At 34.3% G+C, this 27673-nt stretch overlaps 1 protein-coding gene across 1 annotated transcript; it reads left to right on the top strand.

Moving 5' to 3' along the window:
• The first annotated feature begins 208 nt into the window (after positions 1-208).
• LOC127101065 (dicarboxylate transporter 1, chloroplastic) lies at positions 209-4041 on the top strand. Its single transcript, XM_051038385.1, has 3 exons — positions 209-1484; positions 2372-2593; positions 3404-4041. The coding sequence occupies exons 1-3, from the start codon at positions 390-392 to the stop codon at positions 3764-3766; spliced, it is 1680 nt and encodes a 559-aa protein (XP_050894342.1). The 5' UTR covers positions 209-389; the 3' UTR covers positions 3767-4041.
• The last annotated feature ends 23632 nt before the right edge of the window (positions 4042-27673 follow it).

Below are 27673 nucleotides of genomic sequence, written 5' to 3'. Positions count from 1 at the left end.
TGGGTTAATATTTATAATTTTTTTTATACTTTTCCATGCTGGCATAATCATTGAGAGGCAAGTCACGTGTCATGGCAACATGTTGATACGGTCCACTTCACAAAAGAACAACCCATGCAAACACTCATCCAGTAACATCTCGCCACGTATCCTTCCTTGCTCCTACTGTGTTTCTGACGGAGTTATCAACGTGACAACTTGTCAAATTCGAAGATCACAAAGCTTCGAAATTAACCACTAATTCCTCACCAACAAACAAAGCCGCATATTCCAATCACAACCTCAACCGTCCATTCCAAATCCAATGGCCCACAATCAAATTACAATCTATTAACTATTAACTCCCCAACTTCACTCTCACCGCGCCAGATCCCACCACCACCACCACCATGGCTTCCATACCTCTCACCACCGCCACCACTGCAACCACCCTCCCATCTCTCCGTCTCCGCTCATCTCCGCCACTTCGCCGACTCCAATCCAACAACGCTTTCAAACCTCTCAAATCAATTCGCCACTCTTCCATTTCCTCCTTCTCACCTCTCCCACTCTCTAACCTCATTTCCAAACGCCAAACACTCACTGTTAAGGCTTCATCAGCCTCCATCACACCAGCTCCATCTCCGGCTCCGGCTCCGGTTCCGGCCGTGCCATGGCAAGGCGCCGCGATAAAACCTCTCTTAGCATCTATAGCAACCGGAGTTATAATCTGGTTTCTTCCCACTCCCGAAGGTGTATCCAGAAACGCATGGCAATTGCTCGCCATTTTCTTAGGAACTATCGTCGGAATCATCACACAGCCATTACCTCTTGGTGCCGTTGCAATTTTGGGATTAGGAGTTTCGGTTCTCACCAAAACCCTACCCTTCGTTGCTGCATTCTCCGGCTTCGGCGATCCAATTCCATGGCTGATTTGTCTTGCATTTTTCTTCGCTAAGGGTTTTATCAAAACCGGACTAGGTAACCGCGTCGCTTATCAATTCGTTTCGCTTTTCGGTAGTTCTTCGTTAGGGTTAGGTTATAGTTTGGTTTTCAGTGAAGCTCTATTGGCACCTGCAATTCCCTCTGTTTCTGCTAGGGCTGGTGGAATTTTTCTTCCATTGGTTAAGTCTCTGTGTGTTGCTTGTGGAAGTAATGTTGGTGATGGAACGGAGAACAAGCTTGGGTCGTGGTTGATGCTTACTTGTTTTCAGACTTCATGTATTTCATCGGCTATGTTTTTGACTGCAATGGCGGCGAATCCGCTGTGTGCAACTCTTACTTTGAATTCAATTAACCAGACAATTGGGTGGTTGGATTGGGCTAAAGCTGCTATTGTGCCTGGTTTGGTGTCGTTGGTTTTGGTGCCGTTGATTTTGTATATTATATACCCTCCTACCATGAAATCTAGTCCTGATGCACCCAAGCTGGCTAGGGAAAGGTTGGCGAAAATGGGGCCAATGTCAGCCAATGAGAAAATCATGACTGCTACTCTGTTTCTTACGGTAATCAATTTGCATAGTTTATCTGTATAATATATAATGCGTTATGTGATTAGTGTAAACTTGAAATAGAGTAGATAGCTTCACTATTTTGGAACTGGGTTCTTGGATATTACTTCAATAGTTTGTAACTCTGTTATTTGCGATGGGGTACTTGTTGATTTGATTTGGAACTGTGCTCACCTTTGGTGACAAATGTTGTTAAGAGTCTCACATTGAATGAGATATGATCTAAAATTATTTTTCTAAAGTGGTGTACAATCTTCATTTACTAGTCGGTTTTTTAGAGTTGAGTTAGACTCGACCCAAATTCTAAGAAATGCTAATCTAAATGTAAAGGTGGTCTTTGGGCCACTCACCCCCAACCCAAACTTATGATGCCTTTTCTCTGTTATTTCTTTTTTAAACCTAATGTTAGATGTATATAGTAGAATGATTTTGTTTCTAAACTGTTTTGTTGGGTCTTTTGTCCTTATTAAGTTGAGCATCCAATTTGCTACGCTGGACTGGGCACACAACAGATGTTGTGGTTTTTCTATTTAGCTGAGTGAACTGTAAATAATTAGGCATTGGTTATGACTAGTCACACCATCTTTGAATTTGCTTGCTCAATTAGGTTGTGCGTCCTCTTATTTGTCTGCAAAACTAATCATTTAATAGCAAGTTTTTTAAAATCGCTGTTGTGCTGGGATCCTGGATATTATGGAAAATTGCTGACAAATATGGATGACTTATGTGATTTGCAAATCGTTTTTAAAAACTTGTTTACTAGTAGTTCCATCGCTGTATACCTTGTGTCTTGATTTGGTGAATACAGTTTGGTAATTTAAATGTTTTAGAATCTTCTTTTTGTTTGGTAACTTATTACCTCCCTCGCCTAATTTTACCAGGTGGGACTTTGGGTTTTTGGAGGGCTTCTTAATGTAGATGCTGTAACTTCCGCCATTCTTGGATTAGCTGTACTTCTTATCACAGGGGTTGTAACATGGAAGGAGTGCTTAGCTGAGGGTGTTGCCTGGGATACTCTCACGTGGTTTGCTGCCCTCATTGCAATGGCCGGGTATTTGAACAAATACGGTCTTATCTCTTGGTTCAGTCAAACTGTAGTCAAGGTATATTTCATGTCTCATCTTTCTACCTCAAGTGGCTAATACCATTTAATTTTACTTGATGCTTCTCCCAAACATTGATCTTCAGTTCTTTGCTTTCATCTGTTCTCTATAGCAAACTGGTGAATCTATGATTTTTTTTGTTTAATTTTTTTTTTACTATACTGTACTAATTGTTTGACCAAATCAACCACTGGACACATGTTTTGGAATATTCAGAATCAAATAAGCTTTTAACCAACTTTTTATGATTATTGTTGAATAAGAATTTCAATCAAATAAGCACCACACATACCTCTAGTAAGTAATGATTGATCAGCATGCTTGTATTGGGTGCTGTCTTGGGACACAACACACATGTTGGTGCATGTGGGGTGCTTTGTTCTTACTTCTGAATTTTTCAGCATTCGCTTCATGTTCAAAGCATATGCTAAATCAAATTTTACGCATCTTGGTTCATGTGGAGTGCTTTGCTCGTACTTCTGAGTCGATCAGTATCCGCTTCATGTTCAAAGCATATACTAAATCAAAATTCCCTGCCTTTGGCATGTAGATGTGGATATGTTTGGTTTTAAATGTGTCCACTCCAGGTCATCGTGAGTTCTTAGTCCTATGAGTCCCAATAATTGCCACTGAAGAAATGCCATTTATTTAATTATAATAAGTTACATGCATACCATACATATTACTGATGTGCTACATTATGCACCATGTTTTATGATGATATTTCCATTTTACAGTAATTATTAAATAAATTTATATATATATACCTTGATCATGTTAATGAAAGAGTTTGCTAATGTCATTACACAGTTTGTTGGTGGATTGGGCCTTTCATGGCAACTATCTTTTGGTATTTTGGTTCTCCTATACTTCTACTCCCATTACTTCTTTGCCAGTGGAGCTGCTCATATTGGCGCCATGTTTACTGCATTTTTGTCTGTTGCTACTGCTCTGGGGACTCCACCATTCTTCGGAGCCATGGTGCTGTCTTTCCTCTCCAACCTTATGGGCGGCCTTACTCATTATGGGATTGGGTCAGCTCCAGTGTTTTTCGGTGCCAACTATGTCCCGCTTGCCAAATGGTGGGGTTACGGCTTTGTTATTAGTATTGTTAACATTATAATCTGGCTTGGACTTGGGTCTATTTGGTGGAAAGCCATTGGCTTGTGGTAAGGGGTCTGATATAGAATTTTGCCAAATACAGTTTAAGATTTTTGCATACATCCATGTACGCATTCTTGTTGTTATCAGCAGGTGAAGTAAATTGCGATTTTTTAACCTATCCTTTCTAGAAATAATCTTTGGAAGGTTTTGTTGTAGATTTAAACGGGAGCCTGGATACCGATGATCGAGTTAGATCTTGGGTAGACCAGTTACATTATAATTTATGAGATGTAAAAACACCAAGTTATTCAGGATATATTGGCATGACTCATATGCTTCCAATCTTTTCTTTCCTTTAAATTTTTGGTGCAAGTGTTATTTTCTTTTATAATGGGATGGCAATAGTGTCTGTGTAATAATTAAGATACTTACGGCATGTTTGAAACACTTTTTAATTTTAATTCTTAAAATTTATTTTTCAAATTTATTTAAAAAATTTTTTTTTGAGAAAATTAACAAAAATTTGTTTGATAAACTAATTTTTAGAAACTCTTTTTAAAATATGAAAATAAAAAAACTTGTTTGATATTCTAATCTTTTAATAGTATTTTAAGAAGAGAATAAAAATACATGTACTTTTAAAATCTATTTTGTTTTATAAAATATTACAAACTTAAGAAAATTAATTGATATTTGTTCGAATACAAATAGGTGGATTAAAGCAATTTTTTAATTTTACAAATCACATAACACTTGTTTGATGAATATTTCTCTTTATTTTTTTTATTCTTATTTTTAATATTGTTTCTCTTAAATAAAATAGAAATTAATTATTTTCAATAACTTTGATAATTTTTAATAATTTAAAAAATTTAAAAATATATAAAATTGTAATGAACTATGAAGAATGTGATATAAAGTATAGAGGAGAAACTATTTTGTTAAAAAAATAATAAAACCCGATTTTTTTTTTAGTTAAATTTAAAAAATTATAAGAACATTAAAAAAAGAAAAAAAATAGTATTAATAAGATTTAGTTATATAATATTTCAAAGTTAAAGAGATAAATTCAATGTTTTAGAAATTGCATTGGACCTATCGATTGAACCGATCGAATAAAAAATCAAAGGGTCATTGATATGGTTCGATTGGTGGATCAGATAAGCTATTAACCAGTGAGAATTGGCCAAACCGATAAAAATAGGTAAAAATTAAAGAACCGACGATTTTTAAAAATCGACGATTAATTACTTGATTTTTTTTCACAAAATACGACGCCGTTTTAATGAATTTTCATTTTAGATCAACACCGCCGTTTTAATGAATTTTCATTTTAGATCAACACCGATCAACACCGGTAGTTAAACCAGGATACTTAAAAAAGGTACATTCTATTTTGCAATTTAGGATATTTGCTGCTTATTCTAGCCGTATCGGAAAAATATTTATCGCAATCAATTGACTCCTCGAGAAGTTAACCTTTAGTCTTAAAAGTCATTTCTATAGCGCATGCAAGACCGTGATAAAGAGATAGATACTCATATTTAGATACTCAACATGTTAATGTTAAACTTCAACTTTGTTTCCACCGGGATAGGACATGGTTTACATGGAGACATATCACCATATTCAATTAATAACTTTTTCGCATATTTTTTCTAAGATAAAAATAGATGACCAACATGTTGAGTGACAAAAATATTAAAAAAAAACTAGTCTCAAGCCTTTTATGGCAAATTCAGAGCTGAGAAGTGTTATGATAAATTTGTGAAGATCATCGGTAAAAATGGTGAGAATAAAGTCATAGACACATAGAAGAAAATATGTCATATGAGTGTCTTTATGGTAGTCGTAGATGAAGAGAAAGTTGCCAGACTTGCTTTGGAAAAAACTAATAGATGAAACATAATTTGCAAATTGTTTTTACCAAGCTCTGCTCTAAGTGCTTGTTTGAGGTTCATACAATGATTTGCACCGAAGACAAATATGAATCAGACGAGTCGGACCTTGAACCCCAATTGTTAATATTTGTAGACTGTTTCTTTAAGTTCATCATGTAAAAAAGAATTTTTAATATTCAACTGATGAATGAACCATGCTTTAGAGAGATCAAGATTGAGCACGTTTTGAATGGTTGTTAGTTTAACAACTAGACTAAACGCCTATCCACAATCCACGCTAACGTGTTAAGTTGCACCATCACCTACTTTTTTAATAACATTAACATCACAACAATCATAATTTTTTTCTTTAAGTCTAAAAATTAACATAAATCAAATAACACTAACATTAAATGGACGAAGCACTAAATTCCACGTCTTATTTTTAATAAGGACATTATATTCGCCATTCATAATCATTTTCCAATTTGAGTCTCTCAGTGCATAAATTGGATTACGAGGGAGGATATTTTGTAACATGTGTGTGAAGATTGTAATATTTTTGGTTGAGTTTGAAGATATCATGTTGTTTCCTTGTGATTGGTTTAGTTTCTATACTCAAAGTGGATTGTTAAATGGGAGAAAGATGTTGTGTTTGACCTAAATGTGAGTTTAGTATTGATAGGCAATTGTAGTGATGACTTAGATGGAGATGAACTCGATTCTGGAAATGGAGAAGGATACCGAGTTGGGGAAGGAAGCCAAGTGGGAGAGAGGTTGAGGAGATGAGGATTGTGTCACTGGAGGATTTTGTAAGACGAAATCATCTAGTAAATTGTTAATGATATAGGGTGAGAAGTCATTATCTAAAAAATTGTATATTGTGGATTTTGGGATATGTAGCTTAGAGAAGGGAAATTGGGTTTTATCAAAGATTACATGACAATAGGTTATAATTTTATTGGAGGATAAATTATAACATTTCAAATTACCATGATGTGATAGATAACATAAGAAGACACATGGTGTGAATCAAGGTTGGAGCTTATATATCATAGTACTTGGGAATTAAGGATAACACAAACAACCAACTACTCGTAGGTGATAGTATGATGGATCTTCTGGTATATTATTTGAACAAGTGATTGAAAGTTAAGACTTTTGTTTGGTGAAATATTTAAGAGATGTGTTTTCATATGCAAAATATAGTGCTAAAAAAGACGATGGTAGGGAAGCATGAACTAACAAGGTGTAAATGATATTATGAATGAAATTGATTTATTTCGATGATCCTGTTTTGAGAGGATGTGTAGGAAAAGTTAGATGGAAGAATATTTTATTTGCTTCACAAAACTTTTGAAATTGGCCATTGACATATTTTCTACCATTGTCACATTGAATATTTTTATCTTCCCGTTGAAATTGAGTATTGATATACGATTTTAAAATTTTAAGAGAATAATAAAATTGAGATATGTTTGATATTGGAAACGTCGACAAATAATTCAAACGTTCATCCTAAAAAAATATTTTTGTGGCCCTAGAAACTCAATACAAGAGACGTCTATACATCACTATATAAAATATCAAATGTAATACAAGTAGAGTTATGATAAATAAAAAATGGAAATTTAACATGCTTACGAAGAAGACAAGAATGACAAAAACTTGAATTGTTATGTTAAGTTATATCACATTCAATCAATTTATTTTTCATGGGGAGTCTAAAACAGATGCTCTCCGATGATCTAAATTGTCATGCTAAAGTGAAGACAACAAGATGCAAGCAAGAATGACTTGGAATTATTATTTATGACAGTGAATATGGTAATTGGATATAGATGTCCTCAACTCTCACATCTCATTAGTTCCGTCTCAGTCTAAGAAACCCTCATAGAAAAATCAAATTGATAAAGTTCATCCGAACTCAGTTATCCGTAGTGAATTTACGAGCGGAGACAAAAAATTAAGTTAGGTTTGAGGCATGAAGGAAATTTTCTAACACTAATGTAAGGTGAGGAGGAGAGAATTTCGCACTACCAAAACCATGAATTGGAACATAATGACTATTTTCGACAATTATACAATTTTGTTTGGTCAAATTAAAATAAGACAAGAGATTACATTGTCCATATTCTATATGAAATGTTGCTTTGATTTCAGGATGAGCAAGATTGAAAGTATTCTGAGTTGTTTCTAAATAGGTTGGACTAGACCTATTTGCATCGAAAGCAATAAGTTACAACCTTGATTCTTGCAGGCATGAATGCTCATAATGTCATTATCGTTGACTAATTCTATCTAGAAAAATATACATGAAAACTAATAATAATAATAATAATAATAATAATAATGATAATAATAATAATAATAAGATATTCCATCAATTTCAAATAATAATATGTTGGTCTATATGATTTAAATGTTCTCCCGCCATAATAAGGTATTATTGCCATATTGAAAGTATGAAAACACTTGGTTCCTTCGTCAAACTTGAAACCTATGAACATTCCTAATTCTATCTATGAACTCATCAATTGATTAAAACCTTCAACGACAATATAAAAAAATAGAAATAATGGATCTCCTTCTCTCATCCCATGTCTCATTTTGAAATTCTATTGTCATTCACCAAAAATATAAAATAAGACTGTCTTTAAAAAATTTGATGTCCATTTCTCACGGAACCACAACTTTAGTATGACAATATCAAGGAAAACTCAACCAATCCAATCATACGCCTTTTCAAAATTCACTTTAAATAACAACTCTTTTTTCTTTTTTTCTTTTGGTCTCATCCATAATTTCATTAGCTATTAGAATCTCATATAAAATTTGTTTGCTTGAGATAAACACAGACGATGTCCTCCTGAGATGAGTGAATCAATCAAGTTTTTTATTTTATCTGCTAAAACTTTTGAAATCACCTTGTAAATACACCCGGTCAAATAGATCAAAAGTGAAATAGTTTGTCTGATTTTTTTCTTTGGAATGAATACAATGAGTGTGTTATACACTTATTTCCCAATCCATACATTTGATTGAAACTCATTCATTACTTCGACGAAAATCATCTTTGATATCCTCCTTAAATTATTTCACAAGACCAAAATTTAACATGTCAAGTGGTTATTGGTAAAGCATTCACACTCCCAAATCAAACTATTATCCGACGAATTCTTCTTTCGAATTTTATAAAAAACATGATGTTCAAATTTGAATTTTTACCGTATTTAGTATGAAATGAGGTGCCAAACTATAAATATACACCTCAGTTAGCATGAAATGTGGTATCTAACAAGATACACCATATTTATCATGAAATACAATGTGCTTTTCGTATTGCACCTCATTTATCCAATGATGTGGTATATAGTGCATTTATACCAAAAATGCATAAAATATGGTATGCTTATCATTTTGTGTATTTTATTAATTTTCAAATTATATTTATGTTAAAATTGTTTAAATTTTAATTACATACTTGTATAATTATTTTGACTAAAACATAATTTCATAACATAGATAACATAGACAAAATAATTATTAACGATCTAATTTAACATGAAATATCATGGAGAACATATGACTATTTTATAGAATATTTAAATCGTTTAGATTATACAAAAGTGTTGGTGTAATCTCAATCATTAAAAAATATCGTTCTAATATCGACCATATAAAAGTGTCACCTGTCATCAAGTCCAACTATTGCTTCTTGCATATCTACATGTGACCTCGTTGGTGTGCGTACTCTAACTTCATATTCCTAATGTCTTATATGACTCACGTATGTTGATTATAATTCTATTGCACTTTCACCATAGTTCTCTCTCCAACGGTCGGTGTTTGGAGGAAATGGGAAATCAAGCCTCAACTCCAACTGAACCCAATGACAATATTTGTTGACAAAATAAAATGAAATAAACTTACGTTGATATGCAGTCATAGATGGAGACAACCCAAGCGAAAGAAAGGCGATTTTTAGTTTCTTAGACAAAGTATCCAATATAATAACGTCCCTATAAGCAATTGGATAACCTATATCTGGAATGACCAGCCACTTATCCCGTCCCTGAAAACCCAAATTAGATATCCTTAATGAATTACTAACCTTTGAAATTGAACAATAGAACAACTGGGTATGAACATCATTTTTATTGAAAAGTTCACCATATTTACATTTGAATCAATGACCAAGACAAATATGCAACAACAAGTTTTTCCTCGTAGAAAGATAATCATGTTTGGTTAATATAATCAACAAAGGTAGAAATTCAAACATATACTATCTCAAAATATTGCAATTATGTCTCATACTTAACCACCCGCTTAGAATACATGATCTTACTCCATAAATTCATCATTGACTCTTGTTCATTCTTCTCAACAAGTAACTTGCATTTCCCCCAATATTTTTAAAAATGTGAAGTGTATGTAACATGTTAACTGATGTGTCGAGAAAACAACTTCAATGACATTGATCAAAGCAAGTTCTCGATCAATCATCATAACTTTGAAAATCACACTACTATAAAAAAAATACATGTTACCTCGGGAGCGAAGGGGATTTTAACTCGATGATACAAGTGAGGTAATGAAGTGCGTCATGAAAATTTGTCACTTTACCCCTCGGTTTCTTATTAACCGAGAGGATAATTGAAATGATCATTGGTTCGATCTCCAACAACAACATTTTTATGTTTTCAAAACTAGTGCCACATAAACCGAGGTTTATGACCAAAATATAGGGAATTTTTTTTAAAATTCAAATTACATTGTTTATACAGAATATTAAATTAAATTGTTTATAAATTACATTGTTTACATAGAGTATTACATTGTTTACACGGAATATTAAAGTAAAAATATATAGAAAATTTTGAATCTGATTCATCGTCATCAATGTAAGTGAAGATCAAATGTTGGTTCTTGGTGAAGATCAAATGTTGGATCCTCATTTCATTGAATCTTAGGGAAGATCAAATATTGGATATTTTATGCATTTATTTATGATATAAAACAAAAGAGAGTTAGATTAATAAAATAAATATTTAGTTATATGATTATTTAAGAAAACAACCCTTTAACCCAAATATTTTTATGCTCTTGTAATCCATCATGGAGAATAATATTTCAATGTTTCTGATATAAAACAAATAAGTTTCAGTGTTTTCATGAAAAATGCTTTCATGATCAATTTTTGATATTCAAAAGTCTTTTATAATGTGGGATGAACCTTTTGAATTAATGTATTTTAAGTTTCATGCATATCACTAATGGTAGTGTCTTGAGCATTGATAATCACTAAATAGACGACATATATTTGTAAGAACTGCAAAGAAACTCAATGAACATGCTTATTTTTCTCTTCGGTTATGACTTACATCCGCGATAAAAAAAATTCTTTTTAAATAAAAATTACAATAAATTTGGTATTTTAACCCCAGTTTCTAAAAGAACCGAGGTAATAGACGACTTCTATTGGCAAAAAAATGGTGAATTGAAAAAAAATTGAAGTAACATGTATTGTTTCCTTTTTCAGTTTTTTACCATTCACCAATTTCTTTGTGTGTTACAATATGATTAAGAATAAATTTCTCAATATTGTCGACCGAAGAAATCAATAAAAATTATAGAAAGTTTTCTTTGATTAACAATATTGAAAAGTTATTCCATTAAATATTGATATGAACAACAACAAGAACAAGAACAACACCATTGCGTGAGATAGATTGCAAGAACAAAAAATGATTTGTTAAAGGTTGGTGTAAGAAGAACAACAACTCATAGCCAAAAAAATTTATGCCTTGCAATCCATCCAACATAATTTGGGTATCACACCCCTCGCTTATTTGAGAAACCTAGGGAATATAATATTTAATAATAAAATACAATCTTAAATAATAAGAAAGACGTCGATTTTAAAGAAAAAAACAAAAGTTACAGAGTTGCTGGGACTCGAAACATGTACCATGAATTAAATCACCCCTCAGTTTTATTCTTAAACCAAGGGAATAGATGATAATTTCTTGGAAAAAAATAACATAGCGCGTCATGAAATTTTACCTCGGTTTTTTGTTGGGTGAGGTGAAAGCTTTATCATAAAATGCAATAGTTGTAGTAGTGTCAAGTTCTTATAGTAGAACAACTCTATAAGTTTCTCATGCGTCCGTGTGAAAATTGACTTCTCATTCATGTTACAAGTAAGCAAACCCAACATAGATTGTTGCACATGCTTCTTATCTCGTTGGGTGTATCGTAACGAATGGTAACGTAACAATACCATGATGTCGTCCTACATCTTGTGTTCGTAATAATACATATGCTCAGGTAAAAAATATCTTTATAAACAAAATTAATCCTAGCGAATGCATTAAAAAAATTAAAATATCATTCTTAATTAAATATACATTGATAGTATTTATAGTCTTGAAGAGCTTATTAAAGTTCTTAAAGCTCCAAAAATTTCATCTGATTTTTTTTTTTTGTTTACAATTTTTAATAATTCATGGATGAGACAGACATAAGTCATACTCATATGAGAGATAAAGAGAATATAAATACTCATGTGGTAATATAGTAAAAAATGTATTGAAAAAGATTATAAAGTATGTACATTATGGTCCTATTTATAGACTCAATTGTCTAACTAATTGAGTAACGAACTCTTAACCAATTTCTAACCAACCAACTAACTTGACTAATTTTAACAGCCTCCCTCAAACTGGTAGGGATGTGAATCACAACCAGTTTGAATTACATCAAGCAATCACTAAAATATACAAGATACATTGGATTGTTTTATGTACATTATCATTGGACCTAAAAAAAGTAGCAAAAAAAAATAGCCCAATAAATAATTGTAACACCAAAAAAGAAAAAAACAGTGCAAAGAAAATGATAAAGCTTTAAGCCCAACATTGAATTCCAGATCCGACCCAAGAGATTAAATTTAGTGGTTTCTTCCTCACACACAATGGTTGTTGCATTTTGTGAAACTTGTTGAAGCGAAGTATCTCACCGGTGACTCCAATCTTCAGGTATGCTTTTTCACAAATACCTTGACCCCAATGGCACAAGACACCACTGTCATCGTCTACAACAACACAATCGCAATCACCGATCAAATCCAAAACCATTACTGATTCAATTTAGCCTTCTCCAAATCACTCTACGGAGGTGCAATTCTCCAAGTCACCAATCTCGCTAAAGTTAAAATCCCCGAAGAAGCAGGTGCATGCACAATCACTGTCTACTATCAAATCCCCATAGAGAAATTCATTGTATCTCGAATGTTTGAAATAATATAAGGAATTTTTGTATGAACTTATTTCCAAGGAATCCTCTTGAGGTCAAACAAAAAAATGAGCAAGAAAAACTCCATCAATTTGATGTCGAAGCTCCTTCGGGATCAAAAATCGTGATCTAAACAGTAGGATGATTTAAAAATCTAACGTGCTTCTTGGTGAGGAACATCAAAACACCACCGAGATCAAGCACAGTGATGAAGATACAATGGTGATCCAAATATCCAAAATGATTTGCATCTAAGAGTGAAACAGTCAATATATGAGATTTAATACCTTCATAGTGATGACACAATTGTGACTTGCTAATTCCAATTTTGATTAAATTAAATCTTGTGCGATGAAGACCCTTGTGGAACGATCAATAGTAGAAAAAGATATTTTGGATTTCTGTTTCACTGATTCTTTATCCATTTTAGGTAATTTCTCTTCTACATCTCTCTCTCTCGATTCAATATATAAAGATTTTGGACGGTTCTAAAGGATGAAATTCATTCATAGCAATATCATAGTTGCTATTTTGTTCTTCGATTTTCTGCGATGCAACATCCTTGCATAGGGAAAAGACAGTGATGTCTTCAAGCTTGAAATTCTTGAAAAATGAAGAACACTTATGCCTAGAAGATCGGTAACGATGAACAAAATGCTTTGTAGTTGCATGTCCCTACTTCACTCAGGGGGAGAGTCTATATTTGATTATTCTGTTGCTTGTCTTATCGCTTTCATATTTGACTTAATTTTGATTTGTTGAGTCTCCATCATAATTGCACTTCTCGGAATCAAGTTTGAAAAGATTCGTTTTTAGCATGCATAAAACTTTACTTAGATTTGATCTTTATCATGATAATCTTTGATCAATTGTATGTGTAAGTGGAATAAAAACATTTTGTGTTTTTTCTTTAAGTTTGATTCACAGTAAAATCTCAAAGTGCCTTTAAATATTTGAAAATTTGAGATTTTACATGTTTGATTCGAATCATTGAGTTTACACTGAATATTTGATTATGATCAAATTGGACAGAAGTGAAACCAAGTCATTTGATTCAAATCAATTTTTGCACTTGATCCGAATCATTTTCATGGAGACCAATTTTGTTTGATTTGATTTGAATCAAACTTTGTACATTATTTGAATCATTAAATTTTTCAATAAATTCTCTGTCGGGGCCGTGGCATTTGATTCAAATCAATATTTACACATGATTTGAATTACATGGCTCATGATTTGAATCACCCTTTCCCTGATTCGAATCAATTGGCATATTTTTAAAAATTCTACTATTATTTTATTCCACTACATTTGCTCATTTGATTAAAATCATAGATTGCTCTTGATTCGAATAAAATTGGCTTTTCAACCATTTCGTATGCTTAATCTAGAGCACATATAAAAACTTTTTGTCACTATTTCTCACTATAACATCTATCATTTTGATCATAATTTGCAGTGTGATTTTAGTGAAAAATCAATTTCCTCTATTTTGATTGTTTAAAGTCTTGCAACAAAATTCTTGCGTCTTTAACTTCAATTGAGTTAGGATCTTATAACGAGAGTTCTATAATTGATTGAAGGAGGTGCTTCCTTGAAACTTATCGTTCTTGGAGATCTTTTTGAGTTTTTCAAGTTGTTAGAAAGATTGAGAATTTTGTAAATGGTGGTGACAAATTCCATTGAAAAGAAGTAGGGTTTTCTCTCCAGAATTGCCTTAGTAGTGATTATGTGGAAGACTACGAATAAGGAGGAGTTCTTCTCAAATATTCAAAAACTTTCACCGCTCAAGGAATGGTAGGATCAAGGGGTTGATTTCTACACACGAAGGCTTGGAGCTGAATTGGTGATATTATAAGATTTAAGAAATAATTATGTAGAAGAGTTTGACAAGTGTGTTGTATATAAGTCAAAATCCAAATTGGAGATTTATTTTCTCAGTTTTATTGTGTATTTGTGATTGTAGGAACTCTTGGAAATATTTTTCAAATAACAATGAACTATGCAGGTTCCAATGGAAAACCATTGAAGAGTGCATGTAGGCAAAGCAAGGACGAACGTCGAAGCACTATAAATCTCGGTGTCATCTCTCTCTCTCTCTCTCTCTCTCTCTCTCTTATCTCTCTCTCTCTCTCTCTCTCTCTCTCTCTCTCTTAAATTTATTTTTGTAGTGATTGAATGCTTAGGTTTTTCAGTTATGTAGTATTATATCGTTTTTCGTTAATAATGATTTATTACATAAGCATTAAGTTTTGTTGGAATTGGATAACTGGTTAAACCATTTCTTTGACTAATAATCTTAAAACAAATTGAACTTAGAACTCCATTGATTGATCATTGTGTAAACACTTCTTGTGCATTACGCTATTGAATCACTTCATACCAAGAATGTCATCATTAGAATCTATGATAGTTATGAAATGATTTGTGTTGACTTAATAATATTCAAACTGTAAAATTTTCATTTTTGCATCAAACCTTCCGCCCACAACTCATTTTGTAAAACACTCTGATTTTGGAAAATAACTGTTGATTTTTAATAGTTTGTCATTTTCTTTAAAAGGGTCTTGCTCTGGTCATCTAACATCGGGATGGGAACATTTGCTTTCACTTCTTTTGTTTTGTTGAAGTTGCTATTTATGTTTGATGAGATTTCAAAGTTGTGGCGAGTTGAATATTGCAACTTTTTTTGTTGCTTTATGAAAGTTGAAGTTTATGAGACTAAACGTCATGGGTTGCAATTATTTTGTTTAATTGATTTAATAATGATTTTTTTGCGATGACACCCTAAGTGAAGGTGAGCATGCAATGACAGTTATTATGTGACATTTTATAACCCGTGTTACAGAGAAGGATATGTTTGATGTGAGTGACACCCTAAGTGGTTGTAATTTTTATTAAATTATGCGTTACAATTGTATGTGGGGTTTAGGGGGTTACACTAGGCACCGTAACCAATAAGCATTGACTCTTTTAGGGTATCCAAGAAACATACATCTCAGAGCTCTACGTTCGACCTTGTCTTGCCTGATCTGAACATAGGCTAAACAACCAAATACTTTAAGTCTGTCGAGATTAGGTGGATGTCCCGACCAAACTTCTTCAGGTGTCTTCATCCCTAAGGCAGCCGAGGGACACCTATTTATCAGGTATGTTGTATGAGTACAACTTCCGTTAGATGTGTTTTGTATGATGTCAAAACTAGGATACTTTAGCGTAAATGTATATTGAACGGTATCCTCTGAATCTCTATGTCCATCTTAGCATTAAGAAGTATAAAATTATTTGGAAACAATGTGGGAAAGGTCTCATGCATTAAAAATGCATGAAAAATCAATTTTTGTGAAAAATAGCAGTCTAGGTCGACACATAGAACTATAGGTTGATCTATGGAAAACATTTCTGGCTATAGGTCGACACATAGAACTACAGGCCGAACTATGGAAAAACTTTCTTGGCTATAGGTTGACACATGAAGTCTATAGGTCGACATGTATGTTACTGTATTAAAGCCTGTGGCCTCTGTTTCATGTGCTGAGTCTTCAGGTCGACATGTAGGGAGCACATGACTGTCATAGGTCGACACATGACCTTGGACAGGTCGACCTATGCATCGAACAGGTCGGCACATAACCTTTATAGGTCGACCTATCCGATATTTTTCTTCAAATTTTCATATTTTTCTATCCTCCTTTGCATTTCCTTTTTCCCTAAATATCTCATGCATATAAATACTCCATACATGCATCATTCTCTAGTAAGGTTTCTAGAGTAAGCAAAACCTACACGAATCTAGGATTTCAAAGCATATCATCATCTTCAATTCAATTTATGCATACACACAATCAGACTACACATAGTCATTTTTTGATTGGGTGCCATCTAGATTAGGATTGATAACGTCCAATTAGGTTTGTTGTATCGAGAATATTGGGTTGCGATCTTTGAGGGATTCAAATAAGAAAACCGAGGTGGGGTTTTCCTTCAAGATCTTTAGGGTTTGAAGGTTTTTGACAAGATTGTGTAATTCAGATCCGATCGAGTGAAAGCCTTGAGACTAGGTGTGTCAGGAAGGGAGTAACGTGTAACAGTGGACCGTGTTGACAAATATTGGGTTCAACAAGTGTGCTCTTAGGATTAATTCAGTCGGGTGAAAGCCTTGAGACAAGGATGTCGTGCAAGGAAGTAACAACAACAGGTGAATTGAAGCGACATTGTTGGTGACTTGATCAATCTTTGATCAAGGTTTTTGGAGGTGCTAGAGTAAAGAAGAAACTTAGGGTTTATGGGATTTGATTTCTCATCTCTTGTATTGATACTTTTGCAAAGAAAGATTTATTATATTAATATCTCAATTCAAATTTGAATTGAGGGCAGACGTACCCATATCAAGGTCGATTGGGGAACTGCCTAAACAAATCCTTACGTACTCTCTCTCTCTCTCTCTCTCTCTCTCTCTCTATCTATATATATATATATATATATATATATATATATATATATATATATATATATATATTGTTTATTTTTTGGTTCACAAATTGTTAATTACTTTGATCTCTTGATCAATATTATTTGGATACCAACTCTTAAAATCTTTGATAAATTGTGTTGGTGTAGTAATAAGTTACCATTTGGTAATGATTGGTTGTTTAAAACTACAAGCACTACACTAATATCCAAACTTTGTTTATTGCACGCAAAATGTTTGATAAATTATGTCAACTAATCTTTAGTATGTTATTGACATTGGAGATAGATAATTACTATAGTAGAGTATTTAATTTAGTGATTAAAGTATTGATAAACCGTTGGTACTCATACACATATCTGAGCTTTTCAATAGAAAGTTTGGTTAGACAATTTTGGATCTGGGAAATATTTTAAACTTGCTTCTGCGCCATAAAATTTCTAAATCAAAGTTTCAAATAATTTTTTAATTTGGGATCTATTCACCCCCCTCTAGATCTAGGCCTATCGTCCAGAAAGTGGTATCATGAGATCAGGTTGTTTCCGGTCTTAAGATTTGCTTATTAGATAATGGCTACCGAACCTAAAGGGGCGTATAATAGAGCACCTATTTTCACTGGCAAAAATTATGTCTATTAGAAAGTTTGTATGCGTATTCATATAAACTCCATTGATAAGGATGTATGGGACGTCATTGCTAGTGTCCTAATCAAATTACAATAAACAATGGTGAAGGTGTCATCGGACCAAAACCGGAAAATCAATGGAATGATAATGATAAGAAGTTGTGGTCTCATGATTGGAAAGCACAAAATATTTTCATATCTGCATTAGGTGTTGATAAGTATTGTCGTGTCTCTCATTGTGAACCCACCAAGGTGTTGGTGTAAGCCCTAGAGGCCAATACGTTTGGTACTTGTATCGAATTATTTATTAATAATAAAAGGCTTTTTCTTTATTATGTCTGTTTAATAAAGTCCCTAGAATAGCTAGTCCGTTTAATGTATCAAGTGTGACTTGATCATGAGATCACATTGAACATAAGGACACTATTCTTAAAGTATCCGTAGTCGAGCTTTATTGTGAAGTGGGATAACATTAAAGCATAAAGACTATTATGTATATAGACTGATGATCACATATCATGGATCATGGATAAGGAGTTATCAAGTCTTAAACATAGGTATGAATATTAAGAGTAATATTTATACTGGATTAACCCGCTATGAGAATACTATATAGAATGTTATGCAAAGTTTCATAAGTTATTCTCATGATGATAATGGTGTATACCACCCTTCGACCTAAAACCACTATGTACCCTAGATGTAGAGTCGAGTGCCTTATTGCTGATCAAACGTTGTCAGTAATTGGATAACCATAAAGACAGTTGATGGGTACTCCACGAAGCATGCTAAGGGACATGAGTGACCTAGATGGAATTTGCCCATCCTGTGTAACAGGATAAATGTCTATGGGCCCAATATTGAACTGGACAAGGATGACATGGTTTATGCCTTGTGTTCAATATAGACATAAGGGAAAAAGGGTAATTATACACATAAGTATTATCATAGAAGGATTTGTCATATCACATGACATTTTCGTGTCTTGGGTAGCAGTGATGTGTTGCTAGATACCGCTCACTGTTTATTATGTTAAATACGTGATTTAATATAATTACCAATGCCGCGAAAACCTACAGGGTCACACACAAAAGGACGGATTGATGAGAGATAGAGTAACTAAGGAACACTGTAAGGTACGGTGCACTTAAGTGAATTGTAGAATATCGTAAGGCACGGTGTACTTAAGTAGAATACGAAATATGGTAAGGTACCATGGGCTTAAGTGATTTTGGCATATTATAAGATATGGGCCACATACACTTAAGTAGGCTTTTTTAGCTTATAGCCCACACAAGTGGTTCTATAAATAGAACCCTTGTGCAGAAGCATTTTGTGCAGTTGTAATTTCATTTCTCTCTCTCTCACACTCAAAGCCTTCACTCGTAGCAGCTAGCACTGAGATTGAAGGAATCTGTTCGTGTGGACTGAGTAGAGGCGTTGTCGTCGTTCAATGTTCGTGATCTCTCCGTAGATCTGCATAAGAGGTTTCAATCGTCACAAGATGTAACGCTTCTATCACTGATCATGCCCATTCGTAAGGATCACTAAAGGAGAAAAATTTTAAATTCCGTTGCGTTTTGGATCACTATTCTCCTTCAGTGGTATCAGAGCCACTTATGAAACCATGCATCTGGTAGCTGTTTATTTTCTGTATTAATATGATTAAAAGACAGAATGAATCAAAGAATAAACGAGTAATTAAATTTATAATCATGTTTGTATGATTTGGATGATTGATGTTGACTATGCTTCGGAATCCGACATTAGTATGGTGAAGCAGCGATACATCGATCATCCATAGGTTACGCAATTGAGATCGATCAAGTTATATATATATGATATAGGTAATCCTAATGCAAAATACGATATATATGATATAGTTTCTGTTTTGTTCATTCAAACACTTAATGGTTGTTTTCCTTTGAGCGATCAATGGTCCTTTGCTTCGGAATCTGACATTAGTATGGTGAAGCAATGACCTGTTGATCAATCATACTGAATCAGAAATCGAGGTGTGTTTGACGGTCTGAAATTGGTGCATTAGGGTTAGTGACAACACAAGGGTTGTGATGTCAAAGAGTTGTGAATTGAGGGCTTGTTGGATCACGTCTGCTGACTGTTTCAAAGCACTGATTTTGGCCGCGTGACGTCCGTCATGGGCATGTGACGGTCGTAACAAGCTGGACGTGACAGTCGTAACATGCTTTTTGACGGTCGTCACATTCACAAAGTCTGTATTCTCGGTGTTTCTGTTTTGTGACCGGGCAGCGGACCCCGGCTAACTTTGCATAGTGTGATCGGTCGCCGAAATTTAATTTAGTTTTAATTAATTAAAAGAATTAAAATTAATAATAATGTGTTTATTATTATTGTCTTGTGGTGATCGGTTATGGCCTTAGTTTTCCTTTATTTTATTTTGGGATTTTAAAATACGACATGCGTGTCGTGCCTCTCTTTTAATCTCTTAATGTAACTTCTTTTCTCATCTTACTCCCTCGTATGTAAAATGAGTTTCTTTTATGTAATGTAATGTTATAAAGTAAGAGAAGAATTCAATATCAAATGAGGACAACCTTGAAGATCTTGCTTGGAGAAGCTTAGATCGTTATTAGGTTAGCTTAGGTTCTCTCATTGGCTTGGGAGAATAATTGTGCTAGGGGCCATAACTGTTTCATTAGGTTAGCTTAGGTTCCCTCAAATTAAATATTAAGTTTATGCTTTCCAAGTTTTAGCACTCATCAAGACTAGTATCAGATAATGTAGGTTTCGCCTACGCGAGGTGCATGTTCTATATTAGTAAGGTGCTATGGGATAATTGTAATATCCAATTGCTAAAACAATGGGTCAAACTTAACTAAACAAATTATAATAAGATTATATGTGTTTAGAAGCAAGAGTTGGAAATGATCCATGTGATGGATTGGAATAAGGAGTTATTCACCCAACTAAGATATTCGAGAGTTGTATTAGATACAATTGGAAGGAGTTCCTACCTAAATAACCTAATTTTGTGTAATCCGCCTACCCGGACTTAAAACAAAGTGAAATGTAGATCTCGACCCACTAGAAAATCTTCCAACGGGATTTTCCGAATCAAATGATGAGGGTCATTTATTTTGAGTAAAATAGTGGGAGCATATTTAATTAAAGGCCTAATTAAATATGTTATTGATACTTATATTTTCATTAATTTCATGTAGATTACCATGACAACAAACACCTCTAACAACATTTTGCGATCAATCCTTGACAATGAAAAATTGTCTGGTACAAATTTTCTAGATTGGCACCGAAATCTGAGGATTGTCCTCAAACATGATAGAAAGTTGTATGTCTTGGAAAAACCTGTTCCGGAAGAGGAACCTCCTAGTTCTGCACCTAAGGCGGAAAGAGATGCTTATAAGAAGCATGTCGATGATGCCAATGAAACTGCTTGTCTCATGCGAGCTACCATGAACTCAGAGTTGCAAAAGCAACATGAGAACATGGCAGCGTTCAATATGATCGAACACCTGAAAATGTTGTATCAAGAGCAAGCAAGGCATGGAAGGTTTAATGTTTCAAAAGCCCTTTTTCAAGGCAAGTTAGCTGAGGGAGCCCCTGTAGGTCCCCATGTGCTCAAGATGATTGGGTATGTGGAAAACCTTGAAAGATTGGGTTTTCCCCTCGGAAAGGAACTTGCGACTAATTTGATCTTGCAATCGTTGTCAGATAGATTCAGTCAATTTGTCCTAAATTTCAATATGAATGATATGGACAAATCTCTTCCGGAACTGCTAGCCATGTTAAGAACTGCTGAGCAGAATCTGAAGTCAAAAGGGAAGTCAATTCTGATGATCGGAAATGGAAAGAGACAGAACAAAAGACCCACCAAGCAGGGTGATAAAGGGAAAGGCAAAGAAGTTGCCAAACCCAGACCCACTGTTGCTGCTTTGAAGCCTTGTGGAGGTATAGCAAAGGCGGGCACCTACTTCCATTGCGGTAAGACCAGACACTGGAAGAGAAACTGCCCAAAATACTTGGAAGATGTGAAGAATGGAGTAGAGACTTCAACTTCAGGTATTTTTGTTATTGAAATTAATTTATCTACTTCTGCATCATGGGTATTAGATACTGGATGCGGTTCTCACATTTGTACAAATGTGCAAGGGCTAAAAAGGAGTAGAGATTTGGCAAAAGGTGAAGTTGACCTACGAGTTGGCAATGGAGCAAAGGTTGCTACTTTAGCCGTAGGAAATTATGTATTGACTTTACCTAGTGCTTTAATAATTCAGTTAGAGAACTGTTATTATGTGCCTGCAATTAGCAGGAATATTATTTCCGTTTCTTGTTTGGACAAGTTTGGCTTTTCATTTATAATAAAGAACAATTGTTGCTCAATTTATTTGAATGATATATTCTATGCTACTGCACAAATGAACAATGGACTATATGTCCTTGATCTTGAAATGCCTATTTATAACATTAATACTAAAAGAATGAAACCTAATGAGTTAAATCCAACTTACCTTTGGCATTGTCGATTAGGCCACATATGAGTTAAATCAAACTCCATAAAGATGGACTCTTGGACTCTTTTGATTATGAATCATATGAGACATGCCGATCTTGTTTAATTGGAAATATGACAAAGTCTCCATTCACAGGAAAAGGTGAAAGAGCTAATGATCTTTTGGCCCTCATACATACTGATGTATGTAGACCACTGAACATACCAGCCATAGGAGGTTTTCAGTACTTCATCACATTTACCGATGATTTCAGTAGATATGGTTATGTGTATTTAATGAAACACAAATCAGAGTCCTTTGAAAAGTTCAAGGAATTCAAGAATGAAGTACAAAACCAACTAGGTAAGAATATTAAAACTCTTCGATCAGATCGAGGTGGTGAGTATTTAAGCCTAACGTTTGATGACCATCTGAAAGAGTGTGGGATTCTATCCCAACTTACTCCTCCTGGAACACCCCATTGGAATGGTGTATTTGAGAGAAGAAATCGAACCCTGTTAGACATGGTCCGATCCATGATGAGTCACACCGATCTTCCAAACTCCTTTTGGGGACATGCACTATTGACAGCAGCTTACACACTTAACCGTGTTCCATCCAAAAAGGTTGAGAAGACACCATATGAGATATGGAGTGGTAAGAAACCACATATGTCTTACATGAAGATTTAGGGTTGCGAAGTTTATGTGAAAGGACAAATTTCAACTAAGCTTGAGCACAAATCTGACAAATGCTTATTTGTGGGGTATCCTAAAGAAATAAGAGGGTATTACTTCTACAATCCTTCTAAGGGAAAAGTGTTTGTCGCTCGAACTGGAGTTTTCCTAGAAAAGGATTTTATTTCCAAAGGAATCAGTGGGAGGAAAGTAGAGCTTGAAGAAATTCAAGAATCACAAAGCATTGATACACCTATGGAGGAATTAGAGCAGGAAACACAAGTAGTTATGGAAGAGCAACCTGCTCAAGTAGAACAAGACCAACGTAGGTCAGGCAGGATACGTCACCTACCTGAGAGACATGTGTAGCGGGGTATTCGTTACCATTAGAGATATTGACTAAATCCAAGGTAAACCATACAAGTCGAGTCGCCACCACACTTCTATTTATCCAAAGGAATGATTAGAAAGCGAACAAAAACCTAAAAGTTTTATCGAATCAAAAACTAGTAAAAATGTCAGAGATTTGGGTAAGGGGGTTGGTTATGCAATGGGAAGGTTTTAAGAACCCAAAACATCCTAGGTACTCCTAGGGAGCCCTTTTCATAAGTGTTGTTCTAGTCTAAAGGGTGTAGGTATATCTAAAGTACTATTTACTAAAAGGAAGGTTAAAAGAAAATGACTCGCAAGGATGTCGCATCCACTGCCTACGTATCTCATCTGAGTATGAGAATCAGAGTCTTCGTAGCTCGGCTACCTATGGGTTAAAGAGAAGTGTGCTCGGTAAGACGTCGCGTCTTATGCCTACGTATCTCATATGGAATGAGAATCAGAGCAAAACGTAGTTCGGCTAACTAGGGGTTAAGGATTGCCATCTGAACATGGACTTATAAAAGAGGACACCAGCTGTGTCAAAGGAGGGTGGGCAGTGTGTTCAACGTCCTAGCAGTAGGTGTCGCAACTCGCTGAATCGAGTCTTAGGCAGTTACCTCTTTGCAATAGAACGGTCTGACATGCCACAAGATCGGAGACGCACGGAAGGTCTAAAAGTGGGGAAGCTCTGCTCTAGAGTTGTCATGCAATATGGACCTATGTGTTAGGATTTACAAAGGGGAACATCTACCTAATGTTAGCATGCAAAGAATAAGGGCATTCTACCTATGTTATCATACAAAGGGTTCTACCTAATGGGTGCTACCTAAACGGAACAAGAGTCGACGGATGGAGCGCGGAGAGGAGTTAAGGATAAGGGTAGATGGCAATGCCGGAGGCAATCGACTTACAGGTAGATGGCGATGCTTGAGGCAATCGACTTACAAGAGGATGGATGAATGCGTGATGGTTCTGTTAAGTTTTGAAAATGATTACTCGACGTTGGATCGAGCTTTTGATCTTATTTTGAAATGGTTATTGGATGTTCGTTTTAAGTCTTGTATTAACAGGTGACTAAAGAAATAAAGAAATAAATATTATACACTTTATGGGAGAGGGGTACATTTGTTATGAATGGGGATTGTTCATGGCAAACAAACAATAAGAATATATGCCTCATACATCATACAAGTAGGCAACAATTATCAATCAGATCAGATGAATAAAACAATATATAATCAAACCAAAGAATCAAATAATGGAGAATTTAAACAATGCATGGGAGTATGAACATGTTAAATAATCAAGCAATAGAAAGCATGAATGAGAGAAACAAGTATAAAAGATAACAGATGAATCAAACAGATGAAAATATGCACACGAAGGGTCCATTGAATAATTTAATCAGGAAATGAGGTAAGGACCAAATAAAATCAAGGTAAAAGGCCTCTAATACATGGCATATGAGATGAGCGAGGGAGGATCAAAAGATCTCTTCAATTGCCATAAGCAATCCCTAAGTCAAACATCGATCATAAAGAAGTCAACTAAAAATTCAAGTCAATTTAAAAAATAAAAAATAAATAGTAAATTAATCAAGAAAATTATGAAAAAATAAACTAAATAAGGTGGGGTCAGTACATCATCATCCCCCAAAAAGATTTTAAAAATAATGAAAATTGGCACGTGAATTAATTAAAACAAAACATAGGTCAAACCAAAAGTCAATTAATAAGACTAGGTTAGAAATAAATCAAGAATAAATAGTAAATTAATCAAGAAAATTATTAAAAAATAAACTAAATAAGGTGGGCTCAGGACATCATCATCCCCCAAAAAGAATTTAAAAATAATGAAAATTGGTACGTGAATTAATTAAAATAAAACAGAAGTCAAATTAAAAGTCAACTAACCAAACTAGGTCAAAAATAAATCCAAAATAAATTGAAAATGTGAAATAAAATTCCAAGAAAAGGTCAGGTTGACCATGAGACAGTGGTCAACCTTCATCCCAAAAATCAAATGCTAACAATAATTTTAAGTCATAAAAATAAAATCAATAAAAAAAGTGTGTTAAAATGGACCATTTAGAATAAATAATTAAAATAAAATATTAATATTAAAAAAATACGAAAATAAAAATTATATAAAATTAAATAAAATGTTAATAAAAGTGAAAAATATTTTTGGGTAATTTTATGGACGAAGAAAATATTTTAAATAAGAAAAAGTAATATGAAAATGGAAGGATTAATGGTGATGAACATGGTAAGCAAGCGTAGATATATCAAAACATGGCCATGGAAGAGATGATTACCTAATGGAAAATAGAAGTGGAATGGAATCTGATATGTGATGAAGCTTTTCCTCCTTGCCACGAAATTCTAATGCTCCTTTAGGGTTAGGGTTTCAGCTTCTTAAATAGGGTGGATTAGGTGTTCTCATGGGCTTTTTAATAAGTGATTTATCCATAAGAATAAAAGTGTGAAGTGAGGTGTAAAATGTTGTTACTTTGGGCCAAACTTAAGTGAATGGATGTCCAATGCATGGCCAAAAGAGGTAAAAAAAATGTGACTGGTTTGTGCAGCATGCTTAGAAAATCTGATTGGGCCAGCCAGACCCAAAATCTGCCTAGAAAATCAAGTCATGGTGCCCACTTTAAATGAATGTATCTCTCAAACCATGGATCCAAATGAGATGATTCCAAAAGGATGTGAAAAAGGACATGGCAAGGTACAATTGTTGTGAAGAAAGTATTTTCAAATAATGCCTTGAAGTGCAAGAAAACTGGCCAAGAAGTCTTGACAAATTTTGAAGATTTTGGACTTAGAAATTTTTCTAAGTGTCCTAAACAAATGTCTCACTTTAACTAAGCATAACTTTCTCAATTCTAATACAAATGGAGCAAACTTTATATCTCTAGAAAGTTTGGAACAAGAGGAACAACTTTCATGTTGGAGAAAGTTCAAATGGAGCTTTTATCTTGATGCAAAATGGGCTTAAAGTGAGTGCAACGATCATGAAAACTTGCCCTAAATGGAAAGTCAACCATTTCCAAATTAAGTAACTTTTCCAATTCCTGATTAAATGATGAATCCATGATCCAACCTTGATCAAATTTCACATGTAGGATCCCCTAGGCATGGATTTTGAGATTCCACTCTCAAAATGTCAGGAGTTGACTTTTCTGACCCCAGAGTTGACTTTTCCCAAACTGTCTGATTCCCGATTCCATTGATCAATTGAAGCACTTCTAGCTCAAATAAAGAGCTGATTTTTTGTATGTAGACCCTTGTGGACATATGGAGGGACATGGAAAAGAGTTTCACCCAAATAATCAGAAATAAACTGATTTTATACCAAACCCTAGTTTTAGGGCAAAATGATCAAGAACTGATTGCACTGATTGCCAATGGATCTTTCTGAGATAATTGTGAATCTTCCTAGGCCAAGATGCCTCTCTAATCATGACATGGATGAGCCTCTACTTCCAACCAAACATTTCCTGTTGCAGGTAGCCATGAAACCCTAATTTCTGATTAAATCCAGATGAACACTCTGATAACTTTGAATCCTTCACTGATGAATTGAGGACCATAATAAGATACTTGGACCCCCCTGAGACCCTTGAGACTTGTATACTTAGAAAATGAAGTCCAATTCTCAATCTTGCTTTGTGTGGGCTCCTTCTGTTAAGGAGTGATCGATCAAAACCTGATCTCCATGTCACTAATGCAGTATGCAATGAGTATGACCTAATATGATGCTAATGAAGTGTAAAACATAATCCCATGCTTCCAGGAAAAATGAAGGGTAAATTTTGGGGTATTACAATATGGATATCTCATAACTGATCAAGGTGATGTATTACTCATGGATCAAGATGAGCCTGTGACCTACCAAGAGGCCATAACTGGTCCTGGGTCTGAGAAGTGGCTATAAGCCATGAAATCTGAAATGGATTCCATGTACACAAACCAGGTTTGGACCTTGGTAGAGCCTCCTGTAGAAGTTAACCCTATAAGATGCAAATGGGTCTTCAAAAAGAAGACTGACATGGATGGTAAGGTACATACCTATAAGGCAAGACTGGTTGCAAAAGGATATAAACAAATTGATGGGGTTGACTATGATGAAACCTTTTCACCAGTTGCAATGC

Source organism: Lathyrus oleraceus, chromosome 7, assembly GCF_024323335.1.
Source record: "Lathyrus oleraceus cultivar Zhongwan6 chromosome 7, CAAS_Psat_ZW6_1.0, whole genome shotgun sequence".
In the NCBI taxonomy this organism is placed as follows: Eukaryota; Viridiplantae; Streptophyta; class Magnoliopsida; order Fabales; family Fabaceae; genus Lathyrus; species Lathyrus oleraceus.
The sequence above is the reverse complement of the archived record's forward strand: the minus strand, read 5'-3'. Positions and strand labels throughout refer to the sequence as shown.